Source organism: Perca fluviatilis, chromosome 16, assembly GCF_010015445.1.
Source record: "Perca fluviatilis chromosome 16, GENO_Pfluv_1.0, whole genome shotgun sequence".
NCBI lineage: Eukaryota > Metazoa > Chordata > Actinopteri > Perciformes > Percidae > Perca > Perca fluviatilis.
This window is the reverse complement of record NC_053127.1, coordinates 21,385,218-21,402,731: the sequence shown is the minus strand read 5'-3', so window position 1 is coordinate 21,402,731 and position 17,514 is coordinate 21,385,218. Positions and strand designations below refer to the sequence as shown.

At 39.4% G+C, this 17,514-nt stretch overlaps 1 protein-coding gene across 16 annotated transcripts in view; it reads left to right on the top strand.

The window, feature by feature from the left end:
- LOC120543925 (neurexin-2-like) overlaps positions 1-17,514 on the top strand; it is a 126,566-nt gene that overhangs the window by 20,749 nt on the left and 88,303 nt on the right. For 9 of the 16 annotated variants that reach the window (XM_039777330.1, XM_039777326.1, XM_039777337.1 and 6 more), the window contains exons 2-6: positions 925-2,063; positions 3,057-3,077; positions 8,708-8,737; positions 8,979-8,990; positions 15,329-15,630. In XM_039777330.1, coding sequence (XP_039633264.1) covers positions 1,361-2,063; positions 3,057-3,077; positions 8,708-8,737; positions 8,979-8,990; positions 15,329-15,630 — 1,068 coding nt within the window. In that variant the 5' untranslated portion in view covers positions 925-1,360. Of the gene's footprint in view, positions 1-924; positions 2,064-3,056; positions 3,078-8,707; positions 8,738-8,978; positions 8,991-15,328; positions 15,631-17,514 lie in introns of those variants that run through there. The other 7 variants (XM_039777338.1, XM_039777331.1, XM_039777329.1 and 4 more) reach the window with 3 other exon arrangements.

The following is a 17,514-nucleotide window of genomic DNA, read 5'->3' as shown; positions in this document are numbered from 1 at the left end:
CTTTTGTTATCACCAAGTATTGAATTTTCTATTTGTTTGTTTGTTTTTAACACAGACTTCTTCCTTTTCATCACTCCCAGCCTCTGGCCTGTATGTGTTGTTTAGCTGTAATGTCTTAGCTTTATCGCAGGGAGCGCAGAGGGCTTAAGGGGCTCAACATTACTGAAGTTAGTGAGGCCATGGGTTGTACCAAAACAGCTATGGGGGGGTTTTTAGGAAACAGACTGTTTTCCACCAGCTTTTGGAAAGTAGCACAGTTCTTAGCAAACCAGTGAGACCCTCTGTTTCCCTTTCTGGATGACATGAAGTGGGGCGCCAGGATTGAGATGCTACTTGGTCCAAGCATTGTGTTTGAGGGCCTGTTGATGGAATATTTGGGCTGCAACCATGATCATAATGACAAGCAGCAGTCAACAAGTTGTTGGAAATGATCTATAAAAATGTGAACCACTGGTGAATCGTGAATTCTTCATGACAATTAAACCTGGTAACACTTTATTTGAAAGTATCGACATAATCGTGACATGACACTATCATAACTATGACATGACACTGTCATGAACATATCATAAACGTTATAAACAAGTCATAAACGTTTATGACTTCTGTCATTAAGTGTCATTCAGTTTTTGTCATGACAAGTTGACATTGTTTGGGCTGTCTTGATTATGAAAAGTTGACATTAATCAAAGTGACATTACTAGAAGTTGTCTTGGTCATGACAAGTTGACATTAAATTTGTTACCTCTCTATCAAGCTAATTTCCATTTTTCCCTCTCTGCTATTTTAATGATTTGTAATTCATTTTTCATGTAATTCATAATGACTGTAGATTATTTATTTATTTATCTATCTATTTTTTGTACAATCAAGTGTTAGTAATCTTTCCAGCTATTCATTACACATTCTTCTTTTATGTCTTAGGATGTTGGGAGGCTGAGAAGAATGGAGGCTGTACCTAAGCTGCATGCCTAGCTTACCCATGGATAACTGACAGGAACAGTGCTGGATGGAGTCAGGAGACTGGATGGCGAAGACGAGGAAGCGCACAGTATTGTGGATCACTTGTGTTGTTTGTTCTCTTTCTCAGCCGATTCAAAGTAGATGCAAAGTGTTCTGCAATGTCCCTCATTTGTTCACTCTGTCACGTGTCGCCCATGGAGAGATGGCAAAAAGAATCAGGATAGACAGTCAAGGCTAAAAAAACTCTTTTACTGCATGTGGGAGTCTTATTTCTGCAAAATTTAAGGCGATAAAAAAAGAAGTGTAGACACTAGATAACATTTCCTCCTCACAACTCTGTTGGATTCATATTAATTAGAGACCACAGGGGAGCCAGTAGTTGTAAATAGTAGCCATCATGGGCAGGTGTAAAGGCAAGGCTTCCTCGTTACTGTTGTTAGCTGGGTTTGTGCTAACAGCAATAGCTTTGGAATATGAGGGCGTTCCTGGTCAGTGGACACGCTATGGCCAGTGGGATGCCAAATCAACAGGTGAGCTCAGCTTTATTCTGAAAACCAACATCAGCAAAGCCCTGGTGCTCTATCTGGATGATGGAGGGAACTGCGACTTCCTGGAGCTTCTGATGGCAGATGGGAGGCTCCACATGCGCTTCACCATCCATTGTGCAGAACCGGCCTCCCTGCACACCGAGACGCGAATCAACGACCTGCGCTGGCACAGAATCCTTCTCTCTCGTAATTACAGAGAGACTAGGCTGGTGGTGGACAACGAGGAGAAAGCAGCTGAGGTGAAGTCTAAGAGAAAAGAGATGGTAGTGGCCAGTGATCTCTACGTAGGGGGCATCTCACCTGATGTGCGTCTCTCTGCCCTGACGTCCAGCACTGTTAAATACGAGCCGCCATTCCAGGGCCTTATAGCCAATTTGAAACTGGGGGAGGCATTACCATTACTGTTGGATGGCCAGGCTGTTCATAGTGATTTGGAGTACATATGTGACACACACTCTCCGTGTGGCAGCAAAGGCCTGTGCTCCGTCAGCCAAGGAGAGGTCCTCTGTGACTGTGTAAATACCAGCTACAGGGGAAGGTACTGCCATGAAGGTGAGAGAATTATCCTTCCTACTATTAAATGTGTGGTCCTTCATGATCTGTTCGTCAAAGGGCTTTTTTTAATGCTAATGTACTTTTGCTACTGAAAATGTTTGCCGCCTTTATGATTAGCCTTAGCTTACACATAGTAAAATAAATGTCCCATTCAAGTATATGGTCTAAACCCTGATTACTGTAGTATCTAGAAAATAATCAATAAAGCCCAATTTAAAGTGACCCAGGTCAAAGTATACCACAGAAGTACTTAAAGGCTGCTTGGGTGTGTGAGTTCAGCTCTCTCAGCAATTATCTTCACAAGTCATGGAGGATAACAGCTGCTTAATGTGATAGACGTTTTCAACGCAGAGACATTTAACAGGCTACCAAATGAGTGCTATTTTCATATTCTGGAAAGTCTACAAAACAGTACGAACATACACTTGGCATTTTTAAATCAGCTTTGAAACGTCTTGTTACGTATGGACAAGTAAAATGGAAACAAGTGATTAATTAAAGATGTTTACCACTTTGCCAAAAGACATCAATTTTCCCTCTTATAATAATACATGTTTGGCTTGGAAGCTTGGCAACTTTCTTCCCTGGCTAAAATGAGGAGGATTCTGGCAGGCATTCCTTCATTTAACAAGTGGACTCACAATGATGCATTAGAGCAGCTATACACCCTTATATTAACCACTAATACATTGTTTTCATTAGGTATGCCTTATTGCAAAGTCATCTAAAGCGAGAAATATTCACTAACAAACCGTTGAAAGACATCAAACTTGCACTGGACTGTGACTCTTTCTGTGGTTATATGTCACAGATAAACAGATAAAGTGATATACCACTATTATTGTCAGTGATTTTAATGCTACAACTACACTACTGAACAACTGACCACACTTACATGTTTCCGTCAACATGCATGTTTGGTGGCATGGAAAGAGGCATCAAGGTTAAGCGAAACATTAAACATGTCTGTGTTTCTTTATTTTCTTGCAGCTGTCCTGAAAGAAGTAGAAGGTAAGACAGTGCATTATATAATGAGCATAACGATGAGCATAATTTGTTTTTCGTGATGCACTTATTTGCAAAGGCTAATACCACAGCATCAGTGTTTGAGAGTGTGTTCGGTTATTATGAGGTTGTTATTGTCGGTTTGGACTGCAGTTCTGACATCCAACAAATTAAGCTGAAAGGAGATATACTATCACTGGTCATGAGGTCACTGTGGAAAAAGCGCTTAATGTGTTGAATGCTCATTGTATATAAAATCATTGTGCTCAAGGTGACTGGAGAGGTCTGCAGAGTATGTGGGTGTTGCACAATATGGGGAGCATTCATATACTGCATTATAAGGAAAAAAATGACTGTACAGACATGCTTTGTGTTGTTATTTATAACTTCTGAATTTTTCCTCTCTCTTTCCTCATCTAAAATACTGTTTTAAGGTCATCATGCCATCATATGGCATTATGCTCTAAGGTCAAATATGATGGCATCCTTTGGCATAACATGGCTGATTACTGAGGCCTAGACATTCATTAAATTGTAATAGTTTTTTTTGCACAACAATGTTTTTTCATAGGTGCATTTAAAATTAGGAGCAAATCTCCTTTGGCAGGAAAAAAACATTTCTCTCTTATCGGCAGCATTTTAACTGACCACCAATATACGGGATTGGTTTCTAATGAGGTGCACATACTGAACGTGAAATCAGGATTGAAAGTGAAGAGGGAGATTGGTTTAGTCGGCATCTGAGCGAAACATCCATCTCCCCAGTAAGGACTGCTGGTTCTGGTGAAAGGGCAGCCAACAGGCTCAGGAGACCAGTGCAATGTGCACTGAACCACTGCACATTATAAATCACTGTTACTGACTCAAAAGGCACCGACCCATGCACACCTGCTCTCCGAAATCCTGCTTGTGACACTTACGTTTAGCATGCAGCAGCAAAATAGACCGAAGGTTGCAAAATGTTATTGTCTTCATGTATAGGAGCTGTGCAGAGTACAAGCAGAAGGACTTTTACGACAACCCACACAAAAACATTGGTATACATAATGTTAGATGTATATAGATTCTGTATTTAAAACAGCACATAAGTAAGACTTACGGACTGTGGTATATGGTTGTATGCTTCAGTGACAGTTAATAGGTTTCATCTCGACACTTCCAAAACAAGCATTAATCATTCTTAATAAGAGCAAAGATGGCATGGATCTGCTCACAGCAAAAAGGCAGGCATTATTAAATGACATGCTGCAAAGAGAGCAGATCAGAATGTTTATTGGATTAAAGCTTGACATAGAGACAATCCCCAATGCAGAATGCATGAAAACAACAATGACAACAGCAAAATCACTCTCACCAGATGCCTTTTTTTCTATCCTTCATACAACTCCATGTGCTATTTGGCAGCAAGTCTTTGATGTCCTTGCAGTGACAGAAATAGACGAATCCATGCGTTCGCTCCTATCCCTAGAGATGGGAAAGATGGTAACCCATATGCTATATTTGGTTTTGGCTGTGGGTTTTAAGTGGTGTGGGAATTAACTTTATTTGTCTGAGGAACTGCTTTAAGGCAGTAAACCTTGGGAAGTGCAGGTGAGTGTTCTGAGTTCCACAGTATGCAGCACGTGGGCACCCGTTGATCTGTTCGGACAAAGGCCATGGCGGGGCACGCTCTAATGCCAAAAGACTGCAGCATCCTCTGATGTTTTGTGTGCAAAAAAAAGCAGGTCTGTGAAAGAGAGATAAGGACAGCCACCTAAGATACAGAAAAGAGAGAAATCTCTCTAACACATAGGCAAACCTTACACAACTCTCTCTCTCTCTCACACACACACATACACACACACACACACGTGTCAACTGAAGCACATTGTTTTGCTTTTTCATGTGTAAGCACACAGTGATGACACACTAAGAACTACAGGGATGATAAAGCAAGTATATAAATCTAAAGAAAGCACACAGCTGGTCCTTGTGGGCTTGCATCTTTCAGCAGCATTGACCTTGGTCTAATCCCTCATTACAACAGGCTCCATAATACTGTAGTTTTCATGGAAAAACAAATTTGCCAAATCCTAATCCTCGTGCTGTGACTCTTCTTAGATGCCCGCTAATTAATGTCACAATAATAACTGAGAGGTCCTTCAACATCTGCATTTGTTTTGTTTTTTTAGTATATTTGTTTAATTAAAGTTACTTAGAAAGCAGTGTTTGTCTTGTTAGAAGTATTTCAAAAAGTCGAGGAATTATGAAAAATTAAATCAGGATTGTGCTTTTCTGTAGCCCCACAGACATTTTATTTATGGAAAGTTTCACACCCTAGAATTTGTATTATTCATGCTAGTTTCTTTCAGTGACAATAATACAGTATAAAAAAAGCCTTGATAATTGTAAAAGGTAAAAAAAAAAAAAAACTTACATAAGGATAAAATCTGTAACAAAATAGGGCAGAAAAAGGAGGCTATGAGATTTAAAGGTCAACACAATATAATGAGGAAAATCATGCATGTTATATATTGATATAATAAAAGAAATTTGGGTATGGCAAAAAGCACTATTAAGAATATCATCATAACACTCATGTATCTGTCATATTTCCCCTTGCTTTTACTGGGCCAATCCACACTGAATCACATGAGACAGAAAACTTCAACCCTCTATCATTCAGGTTTCAAACCAGCGCTAACATCGTTAATTGGGGCGTGACCAAAAGTGCAACAGGCCTGAAGGTTTGGAAACACTGAGTTGATTCATTATGGATTTACTCAAGGTCGGCAGATGTAGATGAGTAAAGGCATATGTCGCATTACTACTAAACAATTGCTGTTCTCAATCCCTTATGGAGTATCATGATAAAAAAGATCAATAACCTCACACCCACAATGTGATTCAGCCAGTTCACAGATTCCAAACAGCCCGGCTAGAACAGTGGATTGTTTTGTAAAAACATACTTGTTTTATGATGAGGCCAAGTTAAAAAGATCCTAAAAGCAACATGCTAACATTTTAGTAAAATGAGCTTCCATTCCCATGGTTATAACTCTTTGTTTGCCCTGAAACTATTCTTATACTGTTAAGGTTGCCTCTTATTAAAAAAAAAAAAAAACTGGTAGATTACTCTTAGGAAAGGCAGTTTATTTTTATCCAGGCTTTACCCTCTAATGGGACTCTACAGGTCTAGCCTGTTATCTCTGCATTTCCACACACTGAGATTTGGGTGTAACGCTTAGCCAAGTAAGAAGAGCATATTGTTGGGTGGCTGCCCCTATATGAGGGCAGCAGCAGCACCACTCTTCATCCACTTTTTCTTCAACTCCTTGAATGACAACTAGATAGTCAAAGAAGACATTGTTGGCCGAGGCACTTGTCAAGTGCTGCCTGCCCTGGCCTGTTTTGGTCACCGCATTAGTCTCCATTAGTCATGGATGCGGGTCAGTTTTTCCTCACCCCCGTGATCAACAAAAATCAGAATCATCATAGCTGTGAATCCTTTGGGTTTAAACTCCTTTCTCCAGCTCCACAGATATCACCAGAGTGAAGGGTTGGACTGGGCATTTACCAATTGACGATGGGAATGGCCTCTATCTTTGTGACTGCTTCTTGTTATTAGTTGGACTATGGTAAACCTACTCCTCCACAACATGGAGGGAGATTTTACCAGAAATGTATCTTGGTGTCTCAGCTGTTGGTGGCTTACAACCTGGCGCTGCTGGGTTTATCTTTGTCACTGTTAATAACAAACAAACTCCCCTTGTAGCCCCTTGTTGCTACTGCAATGTCCTAGTTCTGCTGAGTGATGTGCTTTCTCTTTTATAGCAGAAGCATGGGCAGAAGATACAGACACCAGCAGAAGATGAGCTCAGGTCCAGTCAGATCTTAGTACGTCTGGTGAGAATGAGATGAGTGGAGGGGGGATGTAACACTGTTTATGCCTTGTTTAAACATACGTTAGCTTGTCATGTAGAATGCGGAGCCACAGTGGGGTGCAGACGGCAGCTCTTTGTCTGCAGCGTAGACAGGGTTGTGGTTGAATCCTGTCTAAGAGGCTCAGTCACTGGCTTTGCAATGACACACTGTATCAAAAGCCTTCGTGTTGGCAGGCAAGGACCCTCCCAGGGGTAATCATTTCCATCCCACACCAAGAGCTGCAGCATGAACAGCCTTGTTCAGTGGAACGTGTGGAGGAGATTTGTACCGACCTGCCTCTTCGTAAGATTTTACCTCATGACTGAACTGGGACTTGAACTGTGAGTGAGTGACTTGCTACATGAGTCTTAGAGTGCTGATGCACTGATGAGAGCTGTTTGTGTTGGCTGGCACAGTGGGGCTTATGTACTCAGCGGAAGTGTTGCATTGTGTCATTCCCATCTATGCAATATACTAATATATTAATAACTAATATAATAATATATGTAATTTCTGGATGGCGTTTGTACATATTTGACTGTGTTTCTTTGTGTACAGGACATATACGAGGAGTGAGAGAATTAGGCTGGCAGTGAACACAAAACTGAATCAAATTTAGCTTTGATCACCACAGGGTGTGCAGGCCGACCAGCTGGACTTTTATACACCGTCACCTGCAACTGCTCAGCAAAATCATTTGATAGGCTGCAGTGTATTTTCAGTTTGCTTCCATAGATTTTATGGTAGTTTTACTATAGCTTTTCTTTTTTTTCCCAATATGAGGATTGCAATACTGTACTCATCTGCAGTCCAAGAATGCTCCATTTTACTATTTAGTTTGGAGTAAATGTCTGTCTGTCTTACTGTGTAAGCGTGTTACTCCATTAAGTCCTACAAGTGTTGGCCATTGCAGTTAGCCCCTGTGTTCAGCACAGCAACCACAGCACCACCTTCTACTTGACAGAATATGGAGGTGAGACATTGCATTTTTGTCTTGGCTGGCTGCTTTATGATAGTTTATTCAGTGAGGCTTTAACGCAGTGCAGCATCAAGTCGCAGCTCCGTTCTGATTTTTCTTCATTTCTTTCAGAAGTAAAAGGTTAGTTGTGGCAGATCATTAGCAGCTGACCTGTGACATGATGGTTGTTATGTAATCCTATCAGTGTTCCACCACTTAAACCTATAGAGCTCCATTAGATGGTAAATCCTCTGTGAAATAGAGTGATGGTCACTACAGATTTAGTGAATAAGGACTGGTATGACTTCTGCCCTTTTATAAAACACTACCATATTGAATGTTAAATAGGCTCAAATAGATCTGCCGACCACTTACATGCAAATTTCAGTGAGTCGAGACGAGTGGCAAAGCCTATAGTTCACAGTATTATATACGATTTATATATATCTGATACATCTCGAACGCTGTCTGCATCAAGTAAACATACAGTATGTGTTCCATTTAGAAAAAAGCATCTGTGTGAGCAACTACCTATAATGGTTGCACCAATCAAGATGTTTTTTTTCTCTCCTTGCCTTCCCTCTACTCCCTTGAGATGTCTGTCTGTTTTTAGTTTGATTTCCCCTTTATATTTGAGTTTGAACTTTGACATCCGTTCCTACCCCAGGATGTCTGTCACAAACTGCAGTCCAACATTGTGACAATGCTTTTGTTCTCCCAAACCTCTTTATGAACTTCCTGTTTTCGTATCCTTTTTTCTGTTCTTTCCCTCAAGGTCTGGCGCACCTGATGTTAAACCGCCAAGGTATGGGGTCTATTGGTTTGCTTTTCCTTCCCAGCCACCTGATCACAACATTTCCCTTCACCTGAAATCATTTTAGTTAACTGTGCTGCACTAATATTTCCTCTCCTCTTTTTTCATATACTTGCCTATTCGTTTTTTGCTTCCTGTCATGTTATACTCACTACTCACTCAATCTTTGTCCGTCAAACCCTTGTCCTGACCACTGACTGAGCTACTGGAACATCACCTTTGACCTCTGCAGTTTTTCGCCAAGGTAATGCATCTATGCTCAAAGCATCTCTTCGGTTTGGTTTTATGATGTTTTCAAAGGAAATAAACCGGTGTCGAAAGTAAAGATTAAAGGTTTTTCATGAGAATGATGTCTCTCAAGTACCGCACAGAAAGCTGTTTTTTGACTTTTCTTATTGATATACGTACAGAATTATTACTATACATAATATTATACAGAATTTGGATTTTCAAAATTATTTCTACATTGCAGTAGTGTTAATATGTTGCATATTCATGTAAGCACAGTTTCAAGAAAACAGTTTTCAAAGATGGAGGAGATGTTTTTACGTACAGTAGGATTCTTTAGCCAGTAAACAATTAAGAGTCAGAAAGAGAAACTACTGTGATGTCCTGTTCTTTAAAAAAAAAAGATCTAAAAATAGCTATATCGTTTTGGACACTGTTTTAAACTCAAGTACTGTATAACATCCGAATTATAGACAAGCCATGGTACTGTGATGTAAAACCTTGGGAGAAAAACTTTCATTCAATGCAATATTTTAGCTGTGTGGAAGTGTGGGGTGACACACATACATGACCAACATAAAGACATTGTTTATAATATAGAAAAGAAAATATTCATAAAATGAATTCAACCAACACTGTCGACTGTTTATCAAGTCAGGAATTTTGAAACTTAAAGATTTAGTTGACTTGCCGACATTATTAGTTATGCACAGTGCAAAAAGCAGAGTATTACCAACAGTTACAAAGGTTGTTGGTTTTTAATTCAGAGGATTAAGGGCATTTGGAAATTTAATTGTTAAGCATCAGTATGCAAAGATTACTTTAAAGCAAATGTGTACTTCAGTGGTTGGTGTCAAACTGTGTAGTTCTCTACAGAATGATTTAAAGGGTTGTATAAATATTTTTTCAGTTCAAGTAAATGTATAAAGTAAAAATACTTACACTTCATGAAGTTGTCAGGAAATCTATCTTCTTAGTTGATGGTGAATTATTGTTTATGGCTCTTGAGTGTTCATTTTTTTCACGTTACTGTAAGTATTGGCTGTTTTATTGGTTGTGTGTGTGTGTGTGTGTATGTGTATGTGTGTGTGTGGGGGGGTGGGTGGGGGGGGGTGTCTGGAGTTGTGAATTACCATGAGCAGAACAAATAAATGAAATTAAATAATATAGAGATGCACCGATTGACCGGCTGGTGAACGGAATTGGCCGATTTTCACGTGATCAGCCACGACCGGCGACCAGCTGGTCAGTCTGACATATGCCGATTTTTTGCCGGTCAAATGCTGTGAATAAATAACATTGTAAAGGCTACCATACACAATGCATAGGAATTATATATAGGCTAGCAAATAATAACAATAAACCCACTATTAATTACATTATCTTAATGCAGTGTAACTACTTCAGCATGTAAATAATGCACATAAAATACAAACGTGAGCAAGGGCGTTCAACAATCGCCATTATATCGAATCAACAGCCACATGCAACCTAGCTAGCAGGTGAAGAACACAAACAACGAAATCACCATGATGTGAAAAGTGTGAAAAATGTGAAAAAATATAGCACTTTAGATGTGTGTGAATTTCCCACACCAGGAGTAATTTATTATATTTAGTTCTATTTTATAGCAATTGATTATCTGTTAAAAGAAATTCTATGTTCTATGCAAAATGTAACATGTTCTATTACAGAAAAGATAGAAAATAAATATTTGTGTGTGCTATAGAAAAAATGAAATCGGAATCGGCTAAAATTGGTATCGGCAGGTCAAACTTAATGAAAAATCGGAAATCGGAATCGGCCTAGAAAATTGTAATCGGTGCATCTCTAAAATAATAGGTAAAACACTTTGACATTAGAAATCTACTGTATTTATGGTTTGTGTTTTCTGCCACATATTCCGAAGTTCAGACAAAAGTTACCATCCTGTCTCCATGGCAATCAATGTTGTCTCTAAACATAGAGACTAGGCTTTATGACCCACTCTGACAGTATAATACACTGCTCAAGTTCTCATCAGCACATTTCCTCTTCCGCAAAATGTTAGACTATTATCTAGAGATTAAAAAAAAAAATGTTGGTTGAATTTTGACAAAATGAAACTCGTACACGGTTTTCTAGAAAATAGTCTAAAGCATATTTTTTTGGTTATTGCTACAGCTCCTGTATTAGTGACTTCTTTTTACAGGTTCCTAGAAACTATATTCTTTCATTAGGAGATTCTGTTTTTATTTTTGACCCAATCTAGACCTAAAAGTATATATTTTATTGTTATAAGATGTCTGATGATAAATACCATAAATAGAGTTGTATGTTATCTTTGAATTACATTGTTCCCACTCCCATGGAACACAAATTGGTGAAGATAAAAAAGAGTGTGTGGCAGGACCCTGGGTGTTCTCATAAACATCTTCTGGTGTTGAGCTGATAACACTAATATTGAGGTAATTTACAGTAGATGAAAAGGCTTAAGCGAATACTTCACAGTATGATTACACCAGTTTTTCACCCACTATAAATGGTGCAGCTTGAGGCGATACATGACTGTGACATTATAGATTAAGGTCTAGATTTTTTTGGTTACTCGCTTTGGGACAAACTTGTTCATGTACAGAAGTAGTAATCAGTCTTTACAAGGCCAAAAGATAATGTTCAATTTAAGCTGCTACTTTAATTGATGGGTATGCTGACAGAATAATGCAGTTGTGTATACTGGGTATTAGAATAATGCTGCTGTATCAAATATTTAGTAAGTCGTACAGTAAGTGCGTCCCAAAGGCTGTCCACAATGTGAGCTGTCATGAAATTAGGCCTAAATGTAATTGCTCCATTTCATGCATCAATAATAAGAAGAAGTTGGTAATTGATTGTTGAATGAAGTTCAATAGAAATAAGCCTCCAAGCAATGCTCCGGCAACAGTTAGCAACCTAGTAATGTGCATGTGACTTCACTGATATACATAAGGCATCACAGTTTTATTCAGCCATTTCATGTTATTACAAACAAATGTTATTAACTTTGACAATATTCCAGCTTTAGCCTGAGGGGACACTAAAGGGAGTAGTCTGATTTAATCTGAATTGATTAAGCCACAAATAATTTCAAACCAAATATACACCACAGTTGTCCCCTCATAGTTTATAAATAAATTAAGAGCATTTCGTAGACTTTAGGAAATCCAGAAATGACTGCTTGTGTGTGTGCTTCTGTCCCAGAATGTTTTGCTAGCATGTACACTACACACAGATGTACTGTAAATGGTGAAATTATTCAGGCACAGGTGTAGCTCATTGACCACCTGGAGTCCTAATGCACGTCACTGCCTCCAGACCAACGGTAAGCTGCTGCCCCGCTATCCACATGCCCACACTGCCTGACTTACAGTATGTTTGAGTGCAACCACCCGACAAGGGACTCCTCCGCCCCTGAGCAGGAGACAAAGTCAGCAACTGCCATCTGCGACCTGGGCTTTTGGACCACTTAAAAAAAAAAAAAGGAATCAACTGCAAAGCTTAATATTAATGAGCAATCCACATGTGGTGCAGCCACTGCAGCATGGTTGCAACAGAGACTGGAATAGGTGGGCTAATAGGAAGAAGTAGCAGATAATTTATTTCCACCAGATTGCAAGACCCTCTTCCTCTGAAGTGTTTGATGTGCATCATGCAGTGACAGCAGCTAATGCATGGCTCTGGGCAGTACCTTTACAGATAATCCTTTTTGGACATGGGCATGGGGGCAACACCTCCATTTTTGTAGCTGTGCACTTCATTGGATTGGCCATGGGCAGCGCCCCAAGGACTCACCAGTATTAGTTTCCTGAATTTAGAGGGATAGGGTGCAAGTAGATAGGAGACCGGAAGAGAGGCACGGGTAGCACAAAGCAAAAGGATATGAGAAGAGAAGCAGGGGAGACATGTAGAGATTGTTGGCGCTGCCATTATATTCTGCTGAGCCTTCTTTTTCTGTTGATATGGGCATGCATTTGCATGGAGAGATAGTTTGGCTCAATTGTCTTATCAAAGGTAAAAGGTTGATGGCTCTGCCCCCAGTCAGCAGCAACATATGCAGTATACAGTGCTAAACTGCTCCAGCAGCATCTCATAGCTGGTGTAGTGACTGCAGCCAGTGTCTCTTATGGCATTTCCTCTGAGTACGAGCCAAAGTCTATCTGGTGTCAGAGCAAACAGCCATTATTGCCTTTTTCACAAGCTGGTAAACATTGTTGCTGCAGACAATGGGCATCCTCTTAGGTAAGCAGGAAAACAGAGATATGGCGCTCTGCCTTTCTAACCACCCACACACTTCCACAGGTCTGCCAGTGACGTCTTCATTGTAGAAAGCTTGGAGTGACGGAGAGCACAGGATGTGCACAGGATATGATGCAAACCCTCTTGTTATATGGACTGTATGAGAAAGCATTTCTAAGATATTAGATTAGATTGTAGCTTGCCTGTGGGGTTAGTAACTGCACATGTACAGTAAGCACTTTGCTAAATTAGGCCACAATACTTCTGGTGTCCCATAATCTTATTTTCTTAACCACTATGAGTTGCCTTCAGTGTTCACTGCACTGACTCTGCTGCTGCACTTACAGTAGGTTTATATTTCACCTACAACATCAGTCAAAAGCTGAACTTCACATTTAGGCTCAACATCAATAGCTAGTTGGTGTCTGCTCGGTAGTTGAGTAAGTACACTACTCAAACAATAGGGACTAATGGGACCACTGATCCTGTTGGCTTAGGTTGGAACCAGAGTTCAGAAGCCGACATTTCCTTTACAAAACAAACAACAGGCTTCAGGGACAGCTTATCCTTCTAGCTTGAAACCGCTTGTTCGGTATAGTTTCGAGGCTGTATCTTACAAACAAGCAAAGGAAGGGGTGTCTATACTGGCTTCAAACAGCCCATTCATCGGTTCAAGAACTGTGTTATACAATAGTTAACATTACCCCTAGCGTTCAGTGCAATTAACTGTGAAGTTTACTGTGGATTTCAACATGATTCAGATTAAAAGTGGTTGTCAGAATGTGTTCAATGTGTGCAAGGCCTTAGTAAAGTTTTACTGTTCAGTATACAACAGGGCTGAGACTAATCAATACTAATTGATGCCAAAGTTGTATGACTTTTTGACTTTTTTGTGGTGTCAAGTTCTGTTTTCAAGAGTTGGCTGCTGTCTCCACTCAGATTGTTGCATGACTTCACAGTCACAAGATTTACAACTTGCGCCGAAATTGTTTAGATTTTCCAAATTCATATGGTTTGTATGGTTTCTATGTGTAAAATATATCTGTCTATTATGTATCTATATCTTTAATATATCTTTTTATTTTATTCAAAATCTCATTTTTTCATCATTAAGCTTATTTTGGCAATAATCTTATGTTGGTAATTATCTTCTTGTTAGGTGCAATCATTATTGCATCATTGTTGAATTAACTCTCATACCATGAATGATTTTGTATAATGTGTAAAGATTTTTGACACCACATGCACATCGATAGGGTCGAAAGTGAAATTCCAAGAAATGATGAAGAAGACAAAAATATTCCTTGCTCTGGTTAAACCTGAAAACTACTTTTATTGGAACAGTCGGGAAATGTCAGATTTTTCTGTACATTTAACATCCTTACTGGAAATTCTTTGAACTGCGGGTGTTAATTAGAGGTTTAGCCAAAGCTTGACACATTTATATCATCATTTTTAAATGACATTATTGAATAAAGGATGGTATTGTTCCATACTTATTGCCAACATTTTTTATGAAAACACCAAAACCGACTCTACTTAAAATGGGAGCAAATTGTGCATTTGTTGGGGTCTAATTTCAGCTGCAGATTTGATGTGCTACTGAGTATTTACAGAACTAGAAGAAAAGTGTATGTGGGCTCGACTCACAGTAAACTACAGTGCCAATGTTCATTGGAAAATGTCACCCAGTGTAACACTGTGGCTCACTCATGTGTTTGTATAGAGGTATGCGGCACAGAGAAATATGCAACATCAGGCTTTGGCTACACAGACAGTAGGATCAGTTTATTGTTGGTTTTGGTCTTTTCATGGGATTTGTTGTCAATAAGAAAATCATTTAAAATGTACAGTGATTTTGTAGTATATGTGAATAGCTCCACAAATACGTACATGGTCTGTTCAAGTTAGTTTTGGTGATAGTGAAATATTTGTTGAATAATACTGTACTGCTTGTTGTCCACTCATTTTAGTCCCTTTTTGCTCAGCAAAGCCTTACCTATCTGGACATGTCACTATAGTAGTGAACTGCAGTAGGTAAATCAAACTTAAGCCTGATGACTCAAACAATTATCTAAGATGTTTCTCCTCCCCTCTTAGGGCAGGAGGAGTCAGTGGCCACCTTCAAAGGCAATGAGTTCTTCAGCTACAACCTGTCCCAGACTCCCATTCAGAGCAGTTTGGATGAGATCACGCTGTCCTTCCGTACCCTGCAGAGGAACGGCCTGCTGCTTCACACAGGGAGGTCAGCCGACTATGTCAACCTGTCCCTGAGGAACGGAGCGCTGTGGCTGGTCATCAACCTGGGCTCTGGTGCTTTTGAGGCCCTGGTGGAACCTGCCAAAGGGAAGTTCAACGACAATGTCTGGCATGATGTTCGAGTGACACGCAACCTACGCCAGGTGTGTATACATCCACTGCCTGTGACTTGCACCTTACTTATGCTAGTCACAAGTCAGTACATAATTATCTTTAACTTTTGGATCAGATCGGTGGTCCAAGTACTGTAATAACAGTCCCATGCAAGCAAGGTTTAGGTACTAATAGTCCTCTATCAGTGTATCACACTCACAAAGACTGTTGGCTTCTTTTGAATGTGTAATATTTCTGCTCCACTGGACCCCCTATCTTGCATCTTCCACATTCTGATACATACCACAAGCTCATATTAGGCTGTTGCCCTCTTTCTCATGAAATAGATTGTTTTGGTGGAAATCACTGAGTACTTTTATAATCAGGCAAGTTCTGTTTTTTTTCTGCACCCACAAGACTGCTGTAAAGGTCTTTCTACCTCATTGAAAGAAAGAATCAACTCATACAGCAATATCCATCACATTCATGTATCCTGCAGCAGTGCTGAAATCTCTGCAGCCTTTTGTTTTTTTCTACCTTTACAAAACACTAATTCTCGTACAGATTTTGACAAACTGCCTAACAATTGCAAATGCTACTTTGCATGAGTTCATGACAAATAGAGCAGAGCTTTTATATAATTAATTAACAGTCATTGCATGTGTCCAATATTGTACAGCTGTGCCTACTGTACTGGTCTGCAGCCAAGTACAGCTTGGCCCTAAGGTTTCATTCATTAACGTTGTCCTCTGGACAATGCATAGTGCTGAATTTCCAAACTAATTTACAGACTGCCAGGATGTGTCTGCGTTACATTAAATGTTACCCTGCTGGCTCTCTTCTTTCACTGCAGTCATTCTACAATTAGTTCCATCATACAGTACCTTAAAGATCCACTAATTAATGTTCTATTAACACTGAATAATGTTGTAATTTATGTGCAATGTGAAAGGAATTGTAGATTGTAGATAGATAGTTTGAGCTTGCAGATTGTGTTTTGTAATGTATTTAAACAGAACTCCAAATGCTAATGTTACTCTTTTTCTGGTGTGTAAACAATTATTTGCTGTTAAGATTTAACAACTTGTTCCCTTATAGAAGCCAAGAGAAATATTTGCAAATTTAAACCTGCAATAACAGATTTTTGGTGAACACAACATTGGCATATCTGTTAAGTTGATGTAGAGAACTTGTTAACAGTTGCTTTTTTACACATCCAGCAGTTAGAGAGCAACATAATCATTCATTTGGAGTTGTGTTTCTGGTCCAAGTCCAATATTCACTCTCTCGTGGTTGTGTTTTTGTTCTCCTCCAACCCTTGAGAAAAATAGCTGGCTCCACTATAAGCAGGTTTCCATCCAAATGTAGCTCACATTTTAACTGAATATTTCAGGAAAATCAGTAAAAGAAAATGTGAATGTTTGCACGTTTCTATCAACTACTGATTTGCTAATGTGAGGACTTGGATTATCGAGATAAGCAGTAGGTCGCTCCTTGTATTCACCATCTAGTTGCTAACTGTGTCTGTCTGCCAGTTGGTGCTGAACTGGTAATGTACTATGGGTTTTTAGAGCTTTTAGAGACAAGTCACACCACTGAGTCCAACAAGAGCCCTGTGAGTCATTTATAGCACAATATTAAAACCTTGAGGAAATTGGTCTTCTGAAAGCAAAAGGAGTCCAAGCATTTTTGTGCCAAATAAAGTGACCACTTAGTAAATTTACCTGAACCATAATTAACCTTAATGTGTTTCTATAGAATGAGCTTTGCCATGTGCAATGCATTTAAACGTTTGATTTCATTGCTAAAGTAGGACTCATTTTGTATCTAACACTCTCATCATCACCAATATATTCTGAATCTGTCACATTAAGCTGCATATAAAGTTGCATCCTCCTCCACATCTATTTCCTTACCCCGGCTTGCAGAAGAGC